Here is an 18783-nt window from a genome sequence, read left to right on the forward strand (position 1 = left end):
CCTTCTCAGTCATAGGTCCATTCTTCATTAGAACCTCCAACTCAGCTCTACCTGTAAAAGCAGCTAAGATATTTTGGTACATATTCTGGTTTTGCCCATTTGAAAGATCTCTGCAGAAAGCCATTAGACAGAGAAGAAAGTCACTGATAAGTATCTAAGCTACAAAAGTAGCAGAAACACACAGCAGAAGAGAAAGCAATAGCATACTCAGAGCTAAGAGCACTAACTCATAATTCATGCACTGAAAACAAGAGAACACTTATTTCCTGCAGAGGACAATTTTAAAAAGGTATTGCATTTCTATAGTTGGGAAATTTGGTTAGGAAGATTGGCATCATTCCAGTTGTTACCAAAATAGCATCTTTGAGAATTCTAAGGGAACAGAAACTTTGTGATTTTTACTTGTATCAGTTAGAGTATTAGGCAAAGACGATGCCTTCATATTTTGTTCTAGACAGCCTTGAACATAACCTTGCATACAATTCAGGATACAAAACTTGTTTTTATTATAAGAGGAAACAATACAAGGAGTCTGGAGAGAAATCCCATGTGCAAAATAATGGGAATTTACTTTATTAAGTAAGTTTATAAAATTATATGTATAATTTTATATATATAATTATATAAAATATATATAATTATAAAATATATATAATTGTCTCTCTAGACAGTTTGAAATAATGATACATACCACTGAATACTAAAGAAAAAAAGACACATAGTGAAAGCTATAGATATGCACTACAAGCTAATATGCTTAAGAAAGCCTTTGTGGTGGGTGGATCACTTGAAGTCAGGAGTTCAAGACCAGCCTGGCCAAAATGGCGAAACCCCATCTCTACTAAAAATACAAGAATTGGCTGGGTGTGGTGGCAGGCACCTGTGATCCCAGCTACTCAGGGGGCTGAGGCAGGAGAGTCGCTTGAATCCAGGAGGCAGAGGTTGCAGAGATTGCACCATTGCACTCCAGCTTGGGTGACAAGAGCAAAACTCCATCTCAAAAAAAAAAAAAAAAAGAAAAAGAAAAAAAAACAGAAAGAAAGAAAGCCTTTATGATACTTGGGCAGCCTGTAAATCTTGGGTAGGATTGAAATACAGTTAGTCCTCTACTTACAATAACCAACAACAAATTTTTGACTTTATTTTGGTGCCACAGCAATATCCATTCAGTAGAAAATGCATTTCAAGTACCCATACAACCATTCTGTTTTTCACTTTTAGCACAGTACTTAATAAATTATATGAAATATTCAACACTTTATTAGAAAACATGCTTTGTGTTGGATGATTTTGCCCAACTGTAGCCCAGCATAGGTGTTCTGAGCACATTTAAGGTAGATGTGGGGAAGCTGGGATATTTGGTAAGCGAGGTGTATTAAATGCATTTTCTACTTATAATATTTTCAACTTACGATGGGTTTATTGGCACATAACCCCATTGTAAGTTGAGGAGCATCTGTAACCAATTCTTTTATCCACTGGAGGCTGAGCATTGGCCAATATTTAATCCCAGATTGGTTTCGCTCTGACACCCAGCGTGTTTCTAGACAGTCTCCCCATTTCCATCAACCCGTGCTTATAGAAGGGAAAACCATTGTCCTAAGCCATGTGTTCTTGAGAGGAAAAGTTTAAGTCAACTGTAGGAAAGAAAAGAAGTGAATAGTAAGTACTGGTTCATTTTCCTACCCAACTTTTACGGGTAGTGACTCCGCCAATAAATATGCCCCTTTTGCTGATAGATGCCAAGCGTTTCAAACTGAGCTAATCAGAATATACTGCATTTCTTGGCAGATTTCACACATTGTTTTGCCAATCACACAGCTAGGTTTAGGATGCAGAGACAGAGAACTGGTTCCTCATCTTTCTTTCACTCTTGAGAGCTGCAGATCCCTTCCCAATCCTGCCTCGCTCCCCACCACCACAGTACTAAGCTCAGTTCTGGTCATTGGTTTCCTGTCCTCATCCTCCATCTGACCACTGGGTTTTTATGAAACAGTATCATCTGATGATCAAGTGATCAGTAACATCTTCAAGGAAACTGGCAGATATATATAAAAAGATAATGACTCATTAAGTAATTTATCACATATAATAGTTTGAAATTCCAAAAGTACCTGAAAGGTATATAATTCAATTGTTTGTTCATTAATACATTTGTTTATTCAGCCATTATTTGGATACCTACTATGTGCCAGACATTATAGATGACACTGAAAAGTGATGAGCAGGATAAATGTACCTGCCTCCATGGAGTTTATAGAATATGAAGGAGAAAGATAAGATAACAATTATTTCAAAATGTGGTATTTATAGATATATAACTGCTATAAGGAAGATTTTATTATTGTTGCATATCTTTTCAAGCCCAAGCAAAAGCATTTTAAAATAGTCTTAACAGCAGTTCCTGAGGATACAGTATCACTGTCAACTACCAGCACAACCCAAAATTGAGTCTGGTAGACTGACACATTTAATAAACAGATGTACCAGTTTTTCATGTTATTCTCTCCCTAGCAGGCATACTGATGTATGTTCACTGTTTCCAAGCTTTCCAAAGTCATGACATCCCTGTTGCTCTGAGAGCAGTGTGACCAAGTCACATAACACTGTGGATCCCAGCTCAGAGGTACACAGTAGTGGCTCACTTGTGGGTTCCTCTTGCCTCCCTGTCCTCATGAGAGCAGCGACTGAAGAGCTAAGCCAGGTTGGGGGGACCCCTGATTGCCAGTCCCCTTACTGGCCCATCTGAGGCAACAGTTTCTACATCAGTGAGAGAAAGAAACTTAGGGAATATCCCAAAGCTCACAAACTGCCTTTTCCCAATGAAAAAGGAAAAGGTGCTTTCACAGTGCTTTATCTGGAAAAGCCTTTGTGTGCTTAATGATGTTTTCATGTGCTTATGATATCTCCTTGACTCCTTGGATTTTACATGGAATTAAAGCTTAACCATAACCCCCCATACACATTTCTATGGTCTTCCAGCTCTCATGACAGTGCAGTCAATCGCTATGGAAAAGTTTTTGTCTTGTCTTTTCATGTTAGTGTGAGAAATCATTGTGTTGAATTAGAAACACTGAAACATTGTGATTATAGGAAGAAGAGTTTGGTTTGAATACTCTTTTTTATTAACATAAGGAGGTCAAAATTACATATACCAGATGTGTTTAGCTCCCTAAACCAAATGTGTCAAACTGAAGCTTTCTAGAACAGAGTTTCTCCAAGTATTATGATGTTATATCCTCCTCACTTTGGCTGTAGGAAGCTAAGATTTTTTCCCTTACTTCCCAGGACTCAGGTTAGCATTCCAAAAAGAACACCTGCAAAAACAAACAGAAAAAGCAAAAAACAAAGCAAACAAACAAAAAACTCATCTCTTTGAATCTAAACAAACGTTCTGGTCTTTTATTTTTTCATGAATCTTATGTTTAAATGAAAGGTTTTTTTCTAATAGCTTTCCATTGTGATAACCAGACATCCCAAGAGAGCTAGAGACTTTTGTGAGTTTAAAAAAAAATTTTTAAAAAGAACTTTCCAAGGAGTGTGATTAATACTACACCCCTAAGCAAGCAGTTAGGTACCCTTGTATCTGACACATAGAAATGAGAAATAGGAATCTATAGGTAGTGCTCTTTTTTTGTGAAAGACATTGTATTGCTTCAGCTGTTTGTGTTTTAAAGTAGAGTGGTATCACTGTTTATTCTAATTGGAAAATACGTGAATGCTCTACAGGTCAAAATCCCAGGATAATATGAGACATTCTGTAGGGTTTCTCTCTTCCTTCTTTCCACCTCTCTCAGACTTTCTGGGAAACTTTTGCATATTCCCATCTAAACTCCAAAAACTGATGTAGAGTTTAGCGTCCATCAATTTTTCTTGGCCCTGTTTCTTCAATATTCTTATTTTCCCCCTGCATTCTAGATGTTTAATCTACTTGTTAAATTAAGTAGCACGGAAATAGGACTGTCCTTAAAATAATCTGAAGGCCAAATCCATCAATGTGTCCTACATTACGGGCAATTAAGAAAATGGTAAGACTTAAAAACACTTAAAAAAGACTTGGGGCAGGTGGTTCAGTTGGACTCTGATACTTCTCTAATTGTTGCAATGTAGAATAAGAAGTAATCCTCTCAATTGTCCTTGGAACCTCCTTATAGTAAGTAGTCCAAACCTTGTCCAACAGTCTAAATGTTGTATCATTCTGTCTTCATGAAATTGTTGACATAAGGTACTTTTTCCTTCTCTTCAGTCTGAGTATGTTTTCTCAACCTTGTACTCTTAAGAACCATTAAGGACTTGTCTCACATACTCACATACCCCCTTTAAAAAAAAAAAAAGAAGTTGTAATTTCCATTAAGCACCAGTTTTATGTAAAAGTAAATAAATTGTTTTTCAGTAAATAATTGTTTTTATAACATAAATTTGTGTTTTTCAGTTTTATTCTTAAACCATCAACATTTGAGTTACCTAGTTCTCTAGGCATGGGCCCAGAAATTTGCATTTTAGCCAGCATCTAGTTGGTAACTTTGCACACTCAAATATGTGAATCGCTAAATTGACAAGAAGCCCAGTATGTGTCTCTGAATGGGCAGTGTTATTTAATTCTTCTTTTTTCTTAACCAAAACCAGTATATTTTCTGCAGTATATAATTTTCTTAGAACAAATTGTCTATTTCTGAATCTACATTTTAAAATCCACATAATTTTATCTATTATACCAAAGAGATTGGAAATAAAGGACAGAAAAGGAATACCAGCTTGGATTAAGATGATAGTGAAATCATAAATTGAGATATTGCTCTCCCTTGTTCTGTGGCAACAGAACTGAGAAGATAATGATAGTGAAAGCTCATGCAAGGACCATTCACTGGTGAAATGGTAGGATCAGTGATACTGCCATTGCCATTTCTCCCCCGATGCAGTCCCTTACACAGCCTAAAACCATCAACACTACCATATACTCTTGTTCAAAGCTGCAAGGGACCAGAAAGCACCGCACTGTCACGTTGCTTCTTTTACTTTCCTGTTGACTCCTGCAGATTCGTAACTCGGGCTCCAGTGACAGTACAGTCCAGTTCATCTTCTATCAACCCATCATCCACCGATGGAGGGAGACGGATTTCTTTCCTTGTTCAGCGACCTGTGGAGGAGGTAATGGTGTTCACTTAATCTAGAAACTGTTGGCTTCTGTGAGGAAATACGTGGGTATTATAAGAGTAGAGTTACTTCAGCGTGAAAGAAATTTTATACTGTGGTGGACCAGATCCTTTCTTAGCAGAGTGGAATCTTGAGGCCCTCCTGTAAGGCAGATACCTCCGCCAAGATGCCAAAGACATTTTCTGCCTGTAAAGGAGTCCCACTAGAGGAAACAGTCTTTTGTTTGTTTGTTTGTTTTTGAGACGGAGTCTCGCTCTGTCGCCCAGGCTAGAGTGCAGTGGCCGGATCTCAGCTCACTGCAAGCTCCGCCTCCCGGGTTCACGCCATTCTCCTGCCTCAGCCTCCCGAGTAGCTGGGACTACAGGCGCCCACCACCTCGCCCCTCTAATTTTTTGTATTTTTGGTAGAGACGGGGTTTCACCATGTTAGCCAGGATGGTCTCGATCTGCTGACCTCGTGATCCGTCCGCCTTGGCCTCCCAAAGTGCTGGGATTACAGGCGTGAGCCACCGCACCCAACCAAGGAAACAATCTTTACTTCTCACCTTGATTTTGTAGAAGGTCACAGCTAGAAATATTCTGATTTGGCAGCAGTTTGGTCCTGAAACAGGCAGGTCCATTCACTTACATGTAAACTACTCATGTAATTGAAGTAAAGTCATCTATTCAGCTATCAATTAAAGAGTGTTTATCAGGCTTCCTTAATTAGAGAAAATAGTTTGCTACCAGGAAAAAAAAAAATCTCTGCATTTTAGACTTAGGCTCAGTTATTTTTCAACTCCACCCCATCATCCATGCAGTAAAAGAAATGCCATTTGCTTTATTTATTCATTAAAATGCATCTCTCCTGAAAAGTCACAAAATAAACTCCTGTCTCTCTTCATCATATTTGTAACACGAACAGCATTTTGTTTACTAGAAAAGGCGTTTGTGTTACCACAGAAGGTTATTTTTCCTCATTTTCTGCTCATCATAATTATAGTGTTTACATAATAATTACATTGAATTATTTCCCAATAATTTATTTAGACATTTCCCTACAGCAAATCATTTAGTTCCTTTAACTTTTATGCTTTGATAAGGCAATGAATAACTTAATACCTAAGTATTTTTCTCCTTTCAAATTATTTTCTTGGTGTAAATACTCAGGAGTGAGATTATTAGATCAAGGAATTTCAGAATTTTTATGGCTATTGGCACACATTACCAAATTCTTTCCAGAAGGATAACAATCAGTGTGTGAATATTTTAGATTCATTGCCAACTGAGTCAGTATTTGTGGATTATCGTTTTTCTAAGTTTTTCTAATGTAATGGATATAAAATTGTATGTCTGTTCTTTTGAAAAGTAGCACATCAAATAAATTCTAGCTCTAGTTTCATAGAAACCAGTTAATTGGCTGACTTTAGCTAATCCACAGAAGTATCACTAGATTAATTTGACAAGATATAAAAGGATAGTACCTCAAAATGGAGATAAATGATTACCCATAAATTTTTGGGAAACATTGTATGATGTAATTCATCTTTACCTATGTTTTTCTATCTGCACAATGTAAACAAACCACTGAAAAATGTGGTTCTATGGAGCAAAGTTGGATTTTAGCTTGAAAGAAGTCAGTAGAAGTGCCATGAAATACTTTTACTCAGTTGATAAAAAACTGTCAATTCAACATTTTAAGCATTTCGATAGAATGAGTGTTTCTACTTGTTCCATCTGTCAGGAATAGAAAATCATTTAGCTGGCCAGGCGCAGTGGATCACGCCTGTAATCCCAGCACTTTGGGAAGCCAAGGCAGAAGGATGGCTTGAGGCCAGGAGTTCAAGACCAGCCTGGCCAACATGGCAAAATCCCGTCTCTACTAAAAATACAAAAATTAGCTGGTGTGGTGGTGCGAGCCTGTAATCCCAGCTACTTGGGAGGTTGAGGCATGAGAATCGCTTGAAACCAGGAGGCAGAGGTTGCAGTGAGCGAAGATCATGCCACTGCACTCTAGCCTGGGTGACAGAGCAAGACTCTATCTCAAAAAAAAAAAAAAAAGAAAATTGCTTTGTTTCAAAAAAGAAAATTGCTTTGTTTAAAAACGAACTGTCAATTACTTTGATGTTCCATGGGAATACATTATTTTGATATATTTACTAATGACTAGCATAGGAAATAGTTTCAAGGAAAGAATCTAAGGTTATTTTTTTCTTTTGTAGAAATGAAAACCATGCTTTGTGAGAAATAGCACTTCAATTATATGCACACATACAGCTGCTATTAGAGTATGATGTCAGCAACCTTGATAATAGTTCACTACATAATAAAAACATTGATGTTAGATTCACATATATCTTACTTCTTTGGGCCTCATTTTCCTCACATCAAAATGAGAAAGTAGAACTATCAGTGGTTTTCAGATGTTTCTGGGTATCAAACCTTGCTTCAAAGGAAACCTTAATTATGAAGCCAGTATAAAAGGAAGACTGTTCTGGGTGAAGGTGTGAGGGATGTGGAGACCAGCCGTCCTTTCACTTTATTGTGAAATTTACTGAAGTTTCCAGCTTGAAAATTACTGAAGAAATGATCTCTAAGTTGTCTTCTCTGTTTCTGATTCCAGATTCAACTGGTTGGACATTTTGCTTAGTGTAAAAATTGCTACTCCAAATACCATATGAAACTTTAGAAAACATGATTTTCTGATGATTTTAGTCATTTCCTTCATTTTTGCTCTAACCCTTCATTTTATCCATGCTATAATAGCTTCAAAGCAACAGGTTTAGGCTGACAAATTTTGATTTTGAAAAATAATCATCTCAGATTAATAACTTACTGTGTTGTTCCTGTATTTTACTATGTGATAAATTCTGTCCCTGTGTAGAAATTATTATCTGGAAAATTATAAAATGATTAGCCTGTTATAAAATTAGATGCTTTTTGAGTACAATGTGATTGAAAAGTAAAAGTACATTTACTTACTTAAAATGTCATTTTGCTACTTGATTTTTTTTATAAAACAAATATTAGATGGAAAAAGTGTTCTTATCCTTGCTTTCATTACTTTTCATGCTTTTCATCTTTATAGTCAAATTTTAAAAGACCTTTTTTTAGGGTCTTTAATGAACAATTAATTTTTGTGGGTGGTCTGAGAACACAGCCTTAAGCCAGGAAATCTGGCTCATAAACCTCCTTCTGATTTCCTAAAATCTTTTGCAAGTCCCTTAATGATTTAAATCTTGCTTCCTAATATATATTTAGCAATAACAGCGCTCAACCCACCTGCTAGGGATAATATATTTGGCAGATTAATTAGGGTAAGAATGATATAAACAGCCTAATTTTTAAAAATTCTCTATGTACATTTATTTTTCACCCCAAGAATCTAAGTCTTGATTACCACCCTACCAGAAATCCACAGGACAATAAAAAGGCAGGTAGGAAAGATAAAACATATGAAGAGAATTAACTATTAGTCAACAATACTTTTTTTTAAGAGAGGCTTCTTTAAACAATGACAATTTGTGGGTGGAGGCTAAGAAATATTCACTAGAGACTTTTTAAAGAGAATGACAGAAGATTTTGAATATAACAAAAATGGAACAGTAACAGGGAGGTATTTTTATTAATTCTGCAGGGAAACAGGATTTGTGATGTCCACTGTTGGAATCTCAGTGGTCCATTTACTCAACCCACTCAGGTTGAATTTTAGCAAAAGTAACGTTCCCAGGCAGCTGGTGGGACCTGATCCTGTGCTGGCCCCTCATGTGCAAGGGGAGCAATGTGGGATTTATTTTGTTTATTTATTTGGGAGTTTATTCTCCCTAGTGCTCCAGTTACTAAGGAGGCAATTTAGCATTCTTGTATAAGATGGTTGGTAAATACTGATGATCTTTTTTGGATATAGAATTCTGCATTATATTTTTAGATCATATAAAAGAAATAACAAAAACAGTTCTTACCACAGTCTTATTATCTGGCTGGGCCCTTAAGTAGTTCAAGCCTAATTATATAATGTAATTATTAAGATTTGAGTGGATTACTTGAGAAAAGCACAGTACTTGAGGTCTGCAAAAATTAATGAGCCTTCCAATTATGTGTCTTTTTTTCCTGGAAATGACTAAGGCATTGGGGAATAATTTCCATTGATATGAGCTGGCCAAAATGCATAAAGAAATATATTGCATTGGCATGTACATTTAAACTTGCCTGGATGGTTTGATACTACAGGTTATCAGCTGACATCGGCTGAGTGCTATGATCTGAGGAGCAACCGCGTGGTTGCTGACCAATACTGTCACTATTATCCAGAGAACATCAAACCCAAACCCAAGCTTCAGGAGTGCAACTTGGATCCTTGTCCAGCCAGGTCAGTCAAATTTGCTAGTTCATTTGTCATAAATATAACTCAAGTTCCAAATAGGTTTCTTAAATTAAAAGGAAATATTTTCATTGAAAATAAAATGAAATGAAACATAAATAGCGTTGCTGTCCAGTGTCCATTACTAATCATGTATTAGTACCCATGCTTCCTGCTCTTGCTGCTTTGCGAGGCCATCTCAGAGTCTACAGACTTTCCTTTTATAAAGCAGCAGGTGACATGCTCTTCAGAGTCATTTTCTCTTCTGATTTCCTTTCCTTCTGGTTCCTTGTTTCCTTCCTTAACAAGGTCCAGGCCAATGGACCATTCAACGTTCTTAACCAATGTGATGACACAATGTTCTCAGGATTTTTTCCATTTTATCTCTGTTCCCGATCCGGGACATGATCAGAGCAGACCATATTTCAGGGCTACAACTGATTCCTTCTAGCCTGTCCACACTGATTATATAGAGTCAAAACCAGCCTTAGAACAGTTCTGCTGCCTTTGAACATACTCAGTCTTTGCTAAAGAGAAAACAGAACTTATTCCCAGTAGTCAGATTCTTAAAAGGTCTTTTAAATTAGAAGCTTTAAGCAGGCACTTGACACTTTCACACATGATTATTTGCTTTTTGGAATCCACAGTTAGCCCTCAGATTATTTGCAGGGTGAAGAATCTGCCTAATGAATGAAATATCTCAGGTGATGAGTAGTCATGGAAGTGCAGGTCAAGAATCTTTTCATGGGTGTAACATTTGCCTTTGCAGTGACGACACTTGCTGATGATTCTCTTTAGTATAGCGTCGCTTACTCATCCTCAGCTTATGAGAGAGAATATAAGAAAAGCCTTCCCCTACAAAAGCAATCAGGAATACCAAAAAACAAAGATTCATTTTCAAACTCCTTGGATTTTTGAGAAACATCCCAGTATTATTTTTTAAAATCATAGTATACTAATGATGTATGCACAAAAAGAAAGCTTCAACTCATTAAAATATGACTTGGGCAATGTTGATGCAAGTCATTCTATTTTGAGGTTACAAGCAATGCAATTTTAGTTTTTGTTTTCTGCTGTTAATTTCTTAAGGTGTATGTTCCTGTACTCTTCTATCTTTACATTTATGAATGCTAAGTTCTGCATGTGATATGAAATTGCTGTTATTAATTAATTCACAGGAACCATATTCCCTACCTCATAAAAGTGAACTCAGAATAACAGGTTTTCATTAAAGGAACAAAAAGAATAGATATTTTATAACTGTAAAATTTAGGTGAAGTTTAATTTAGCATCATATTACATCAGAAAATTATATATTAAAAATTGGATACAATATAAAAACTGAATAAGGTGTTGAAATTGTGCTTGGATTTCTTTATTTTGGAAATCTTAAGGGTTTGAAATTTTTTAGCCAAGATAGTTATAACCCATGCAATTTGATTTCATTTTAAAATTATTCTACTTATACATTTTTTATGTATAACTGTAATAGGAAGAAGACCAGTGTGTGAAAGGCACAGTTATCCTAGTTCAGACAGGTCGAGTCAGCCCTAGAGAGACCTTGAAAGTCTTTTACACATTTCCATGAAAATTTTTTATGTATATTTCTAGGAGAAATGACAGTTTCACTTCCCACAACTTCATAAAGCTTTTTTCCACTAGGAAAAAAAAAAGTCAATTAAGAGATGGCCGTGGAAGAGAGTTATGTGAAATAAAAGCATTTTGTTAACAATTTGAAAGAAATGTTTATAATAATGTTTACTCAATCTTTCTCGCCTCTGATTTTTACCCACTCTTGTCTGTTGGAGAAGCTTTTTGGCCTATTTCTTATTACCCAAAGCAAAAGGCCATTCTACAGTGAAAGAAGTCTGCCTGTGCAATTTCTACCTTTTCTATGTCCTGTGTTATTTTAAAACATTTAATACAGCACATGAATAAATGTTGGGACAGGTGGCTATTTAAAAAAGAAAGACACAAAGAAAGATAAGTGAGAAAAGGAAAAAGAAAAAATAGGCAAATGTCCGGAAGCTGCTTTTTTTGTTGAAAAAGTAATTAGACAAAGCTGAGAAAATGAAGACTTAGCAGTAGAAAGGTCTAAGGGACAGCTGCTTCAGAAAATATAAGTATGCTACTCTGAGGTTAAGATACTTCAGAAATTGCTGTGAAATTCATTGAACTCTTTTGCATAGCTGTAATCAAAGCAACACTTCTGAATTCTAAGAGAAAATGCAAAGTGATGGTCTAAGCAAAGTAGATAGAAGAGACTCCATAAAACAGATCTGCTCTTCCATCAGCCATTGCAGAATCAAACCCTCAGGAAACTGTTTTTTCACTCAGATTTAATGGTCTAATAATAAAATCAAGAGCGAACAATGATATTCCACCAACACTTTTGTGTCCAAATTTAGAAATTCCCAAAAGGGAAAACCAATATTCTTGGTATAAAATCACATATTTTTAATTTCAAAAGAAATTTATTATATCTAGCCACTGAGATATTTATTCATTTTTCCTGAATCACACTAGGATTTTTACCTATTATAGTATTTAAAAGTAGAATCACTTGTAGTAAGAAAAGAGAAGGAAAAAAATTTAAAAATTAAAAAAAATTGAAAAGCAAAGTCCCAGTTAGATAGCCAACTTTATTCCCTATCAAGGCTTGCAAGTGTCATTGACAGCAAAAACCACATCAAACAATTAAGTCTACAACCTTATATTTATTATTTTACCCTTCTGGGCTTCCATTTTCTCACCCACAAAATGGGAAGAGAGGGTCATTTGTTGTCAAATTAGTGGTTTTCAAACTGTGCCCACAGAGCCTGTTGTTCCACAGTTTTTTAAATTAAATTTTGTTTTATGTATTTTAAAGTTTTTTTAAATAATAATTCACAAAAAATATATTCAAATATGTTAAACTAATTTTAACTGATTCACACTAAGTTAAATTATAAAAATTATAACAATTTTAAGTGTTGTACTACCAAAGTAAATGCTTTTGCCCTCATGATTGAGTTCCTTGGTTATGTCTAGTTGAAAAAATAACTACCCTAAGATTGCAAGGTAAGCTGTAAAAACAGTATTCATTACCAAACACTCTCTATGATAATAAGAATTTTCTTATTACTACATATCTAAAACCAAAACAAAGAAGAAATAAACTAGACATGGCCACCGGTAGCCACAATCCCTGATATCTGCTTTTTGTGTTTACCAAAATAGCTTCCCTATTCTCATTATTTTGCTTTATAATAGGTAAACATTATACGTTTGAACTAATCAACTAAAATCATAAATATCATCCGCGTTGGGTCTATATATGTTGGTCTTTTACACAATATAAAGCCTCCCAATGACCAGGATGTTTCTAGTCACTGCATGTAATTGTATCCATGCTCCCTTCCAACTTCAAACTCAATGACTATAAATATCAGTCATTATTTTAGTTTTAGGAAGTTTACAACAGCCTCCTAAATACATGAACAAATTCTAGGAATTGTCTGAAATCAACAGAGAACGCAACCAGTGGCATGGAGGGGTCTCAGGAATATCTCACTCCACACATCTGTCTATTTTTTGGTTCTCATTCTGTTTTCCTTTTGTTCCCACCATCTTTTTTCTTTAGTTTCCCATCTCATGTTTTGTTCCTCCTTCTTACACTCACTGACAACATCCACTGGCTTCCATGGTGGTGGATTAATTCATCTACTAGTTCTTGAGACTGGAGAGATTGTTGACATCTCGCCTATACTCTTCAAAATAATTTTTATGTTTTTATGGCTTTTTTGCTGATTCTAAGTGCTAACTTAGACATGTTGATAAGTTAAAAGACTATAATGAAAACAATGAACTCACTAATAATCCCCAATGCCCGCAGAGAACCTCTCTTAATGCTTTTGCTGTATTTCTTTCCAGTCTTGTCTATAGCTCATAACATAATTGAGATCATACTTTATACAGTAGATACTTGGCATAGAATAATTTGGCATTCTTGGTTTTCATTCTTCTAAAAGCAAGCCTGAATATCCATGACACATAGTAACTCAACATTGTGCTGAGGTAGGAATTTAAGTCCACTGGACTATAAGACCAACAGTTGAGCCTTGCTGGCTGCCCAGCAGTTTCATCCCAAGAAGGCTTTGTTGCTCTCTGCAGGTGTCATTTACACAGTCATTTTTCTGAAGTGATAAAACACTTTGTTTCCTGGCCAAAAGTTGTCTCAAACAGGGAGCCAAAATTTAATCCTTATAAGAGAAGTGAAGAGAAAGTAAAGTATAAAGATTTAATGACTTTTAGCTAAAATTAATAAGGTTTTTCATTAGTGACTCAGAGCTATGACATCACTAAGCCCATCATATGCTCTGTACACAGTGTATTACATGTTCTACTGGTAGTCCCAATGGGCATTCCCAGAAGTCCAGAGACATACCTCACCTGCATGTGAGGGATCTAGCACATGTTTATTTTCTGCTTCATACATTTAACACTATGTTCTGTGTGCTTTCCCATGTGACTAAGACATTTAGGATCTAGTCAAATGTAAAATCCTCTCTTGTGCCTACCATGGTATAATCAAAGCTTCTGTCTTACACTGGGGGAAATTTTTTTGGAATTTGTGCAATGATGTGTGGCATTTTTACCTCCTGGGTGAAAGGTCAGGTCCATCATGTGGCCAGAAAGCCTCAAAGTATAAGCCCTGTGGTTCAGCAACAACTAAAAAGGGATAGCATGAATTCAGCTAATAAGCACCTTGACGTTTTCAAAGCAGCTTTAGATGTAAAACATACAACATTTAGCCTTACATATCTTAGTCTGTGAGACAGTGAGACAGTTAAGGCTGTCTGGAGGAATTTGTGCAAGTTACTCTTTGTGAGACAATAAGAGAACCACCTTTGCAGATTTTTTTTTTTTTTTGGCACAGACCTTTGTTTTCCCTCCAAGGCAGTAATGAAGGGGGCTTAAATTGGCAGGAGGTGGACAAGTGAAAAAAGCTCTCACTCATCACACTATCATGGCCACAATTATTAGCAAACAAATCTGTTTCTAGCTGAAACTGCATCCAGATTCCCCCTTCCCTCAAGGAATTCAGAGCAACAGTCCTAAGCAAATGCCCAAACTTGTATACACCAAGCAGCAATTCTTGGCAAGTTCAAGTGAACTTTTATTTTTTTTTTTTGTCCAGCTCCATTTAGTTTCACAGTAAATTGCATCAATTATCTCTGGCCAGGAACCAAAAAAAAGTCTCAATTAAACTCCAGTGCAACTATAAAGAAATACTCTGCATTAGAACAAGTGGTATATGTAGTAGGCATGTAAAATCGTGATTCTCACACTAACTTGGTGACCAACTAGTCAATGGCAATATAGCCTGATGTTTAAGAGTGGGACCTTTGGCATAAAATGTCCTGGCTTGAGACCCTGGCTCTGTCACTTACTAGTTGAGTAGACTTTGGCAAATTCCTTATTCCCACTAAGCCTCAGATTTTTCATCCTGTGAAATGAGGATAATAACAATACTTACCTCATAAAGTTGTCATGAGGAATACATGGCATAATACATTTAAAGAGCTTAGCACAGTGCCTGACTCATGATAAGCACTCAATAAATGTTAGCTGCAGCAGCTATAATGACTAAGATCATGGTTATGATGATGTTGATGTTAGCTCAGAGAAACTCCTAAGCTCTCTAGAAATCAGCTTTCTCATCCATAAAAGGAAAAGACGGAACTCTAGAATTCTATATGGGTCTAGAAAGATGGTTCTCTATTGTGGTTTTAACACCAGGAGCTATAAGTCCTAGGAAAATCTGATCTTGAGAGTAAATCACATTTATCAGATGTTTTAAATATAATGATCACAAGAAATTAAGATAATTGGCAACTCCTGACGTCTCAGTTCACAAGTGTCTGATAACATCTACTTTACCAGCTGTGAGACATTGCCATTTAATTTACATGGGATTTAGGCCAGGTATGTCTCCAGAAAAAACTCAGTGTAGGGACAAGAAAATGGTTGACTTATTTAGCAATTACAGTATAATGAAATGTTTTCTTAATTATGGAGGTCTTTTAGTTTTATTACAGTAAGTAAATGATTTAGAAAAGTAACAACTTCTTACCTTTTGATGAACCTCATTTAAGTATACTATTTTGTGCAGTAATCAGTAAATAATAAGAAAAAAAAACCCATAAAATCCCATTTCCACATTTATGTATTATTCATAATGAGATAAATGAAGCAAAGTTAGGGTGCTTGTTAGAATGCATGATCATACCCTTCCCATGCATGTAGATACACCACACGTCATCAGACAATTACATAATCAACTATAACTCAATTACCTGGGAAATTCCATTTTCTGCAAAGCTGGATCATCCCTAATAGTAATATCACTTCTTATGGTACACTTTAAAGCTTTTAAAAGTGTAATTATTTGTGTAATTCTTTTAATTGGCCTGTGAGTTAATAGAGTAGGTATTGTTACCATCCTCATTTTTAACTTCAGTCCGTCCGTTTGTAGCCAAAAGACTTTACTAGCTAAGTAACTTCTTATCTAGGCCTGAGTTTTGCCATCTGTAAAATAAATATAATATTCCTGTCAGAGAGTAACTGTGAGAATTAATGAGATAACATATGTAAAGTCCTTAGTAAGGTGTCAAGCACTCACCAAACATCAGCTATCATGATTGAATTGAGAAACAGACTGGTAAAACAACTTGCCCAACGTCACTTCTGTTTGAAGTTTATAGGGTGCCTTCACATCCATTATCTTATTTAGTTTTACAATCCCTAGGTTAGCGGGTCAGGGGTTGTCACCTATATTTTACAGATGAAAAAACTGAAGCTCAGAGAGGTTAAGTGTTAGAGCCACTTTGCAAAAGCAAATTGGGATGTGGATCTAAGTTCTTCCAGTTCCACAGCATCTCTACATACAGACAGGCATAAAGGCAGGCTACCTGATCCCTGGTGCAGCATTCATGCCATCGAATCCCACAGTCATCCTTGTTCTGCATGATGCCTTCAGCAACCTGTAAGATCTGGTTCCATCCCAACGTAGAACAGCACAGCCAGCACAGAACTGCTAACCACACCAATGCCAAGTCTGGGTGTTTGAATTGACCACATACCCAGGTTACACAAGCCTCTTTCATGTAAATGTAAATACTGATGTTTACTCAAATCAAACAATGGCTAAATCACTCAGTGTAGAAAGAAGTAAACAAAGGCCGAGGAAATATTAGTCCCACTTATTTAAAAGCAGTTCAGAAATTACATTCATTAATAACAAGAATGTTTAACCCCAGAAATGTAGATGTGAGGAAGTGTTCAATGATTTGACCCAAAATATTAAAACGCTTCAGTATTTAGTTTATTACAGAAAATGAACTTGTGTCTAAAAAACTGTTTTCAGATCTGCATAAAGCAGACTCCTTTTGATCTGATTTCAGTGGAAGCCCAGATAAATGAATGTTGCTGCTTAGTTTATGGTTTTTAAAAAATGGTACCTAATTATAGAATATTTTCTATTTGCAGGATCCTAACTTGCCTCTGTACATGTTAGGGAAGTTCTCTGTGTTTTAAGAAGTCATGAAGTGTTACAGGAGGAGAAATTTTGAGAGAATTATCTTAGTTCAGTGGTTTTCAAGCTATGGTCCACTAAGCTCTGAGTTCTACCCTCAGTAGCCACTAGGAAGGGGCAGGTAAGATAGAGTCCAATAGCATGGGTTTCCAGGCACCTACTCTTACTTCATCTTAAAACTTCTGAACTCATCCAGTACTTAGATTTTGCAGATGGCCAAACCTTGATGTAAGGTACTCAAGGTAACATAAAAAGAAAGTAGCAGAGAGGAGTACTGACCTTCCAACTCCCAGCCTCTCATGTGATCCTTTTCCTCATTATGGCTAGATCCTCCGTGCTTTGCTACTCATGAAATAGTAAAGTGCTTTTATCTCTTCCAACTTTTTATTATTTCTCTTCTGCACTCTTCTAAACTGTTGCTTAGAGATAGACTGGTTTCTATTGCCCTGAGGTCATCTAGAGAAGATGGAGCACCATTTTCTATACAAGAGACCCTTCTACTACACACAATTTTGTTCATTTTTTAAAAAATATAGTCACCTATTTTGTGAAAGGTTCTGTGCTTGGTGCCATGGCAAAGGTAAAAATGAATAAACTAGAATCTAGGCCCCCACAGTGTCCAGGGCAGGTTGAGTTGTCCAAAGCAGCGTGGTATCTGAAAGACACATGAGAAAGGGAGAAAAGAAGATCTTTTAAAAAGCTTTCAGAGTTATTTCAGGGAGATAGCCAATGAAAAGATACAGAGGTAACCTAAGCAGGATAGAAGTACAGTCACCAATCTGTCCTTTCTCTGCTCACATCAGGCAATCACCCCTGCTTGCCAGAACAGCCTTCCTAAACCACCAGACCACGCTCCATGTCAGACTGCCCTCTCTCAAAGATGGCAGGGCCAGCAAAAGGCAAGGCGTGGGACTGAATATGTGCACAACAGTGGCAGTTAGGGAGTTTCTTTCCCTCCTTTCCTAACTAGCTTTTAAAAACTTGTTTTTGCTTTTTTGTTTTAATTTTGGATGGGGTTGTGTTACTAGCCTTTGCATCTGCACACTGATGACATAAGTTCACTCAATGGTTATTTACTAATCACCTGTGTGCAGAACACTGTCCTAAGAGATGCAATAAAGAACCAATATAGCTTCTGACTCATGGTGATAAACTAAAGAAAAACTTGTGCAATAGTTAGAAGTTAGTACAGTTGGCCCTCAGTATCCATGGGGGATTGGTTCCAGGACCCACCCCATCCCCACCTCCACAGATACCAAAAGCCACAGATGCTCAAGTGTCTTCCATATATAAAGTGGTGTAGTATTTGAATGTGACCTATATACATCCTCTGTGTACTTTAAATCATCTCTAGATTATGTATAGTACCTTATAAAGTATAAATGCTATGTAAATAATTGTTATACTATAATGTTTAGGGAATAATGATGAGAGAAAACATCTGTACATATCCAGTACAGATGCAACCATCCATTTTTTTTCTTCAAATATTTTCAGGCTATGGTTGAATCCATGGATGCAGGACCCATGGATATAAAGGGCCAACAGTACACAGTTAAAAGTGAGGAGAGGAGTTAGTATTACGGGTGTTGAGAAGAAGGATAGAGAATTTCTGGCTAGATGTTAAGAGAGAAAATAGCAAGAATTTAGGAGAAGTAGCATTCGACTAATAAATTTCAGTGGGCATTATGGAACCACGTGAGTCGTCTAAATGG

At 36.4% G+C, this 18783-nt stretch overlaps 1 protein-coding gene across 3 annotated transcripts in view; it reads left to right on the forward strand.

The window, feature by feature from the left end:
• ADAMTSL1 (ADAMTS like 1) overlaps nt 1-18783 on the forward strand; it is a 952161-nt gene that overhangs the window by 702188 nt on the left and 231190 nt on the right. For all 3 annotated transcript variants that reach the window (XM_021927825.2, XM_021927824.2, XM_021927826.2), the window contains 2 exons: nt 5037-5148; nt 9363-9501. In XM_021927825.2, coding sequence (XP_021783517.2) covers nt 5037-5148; nt 9363-9501 — 251 coding nt within the window. The remainder of the gene's footprint in view (nt 1-5036; nt 5149-9362; nt 9502-18783) is intronic.

Source organism: Papio anubis, chromosome 13, assembly GCF_008728515.1.
Source record: "Papio anubis isolate 15944 chromosome 13, Panubis1.0, whole genome shotgun sequence".
Lineage (NCBI taxonomy): Eukaryota > Metazoa > Chordata > Mammalia > Primates > Cercopithecidae > Papio > Papio anubis.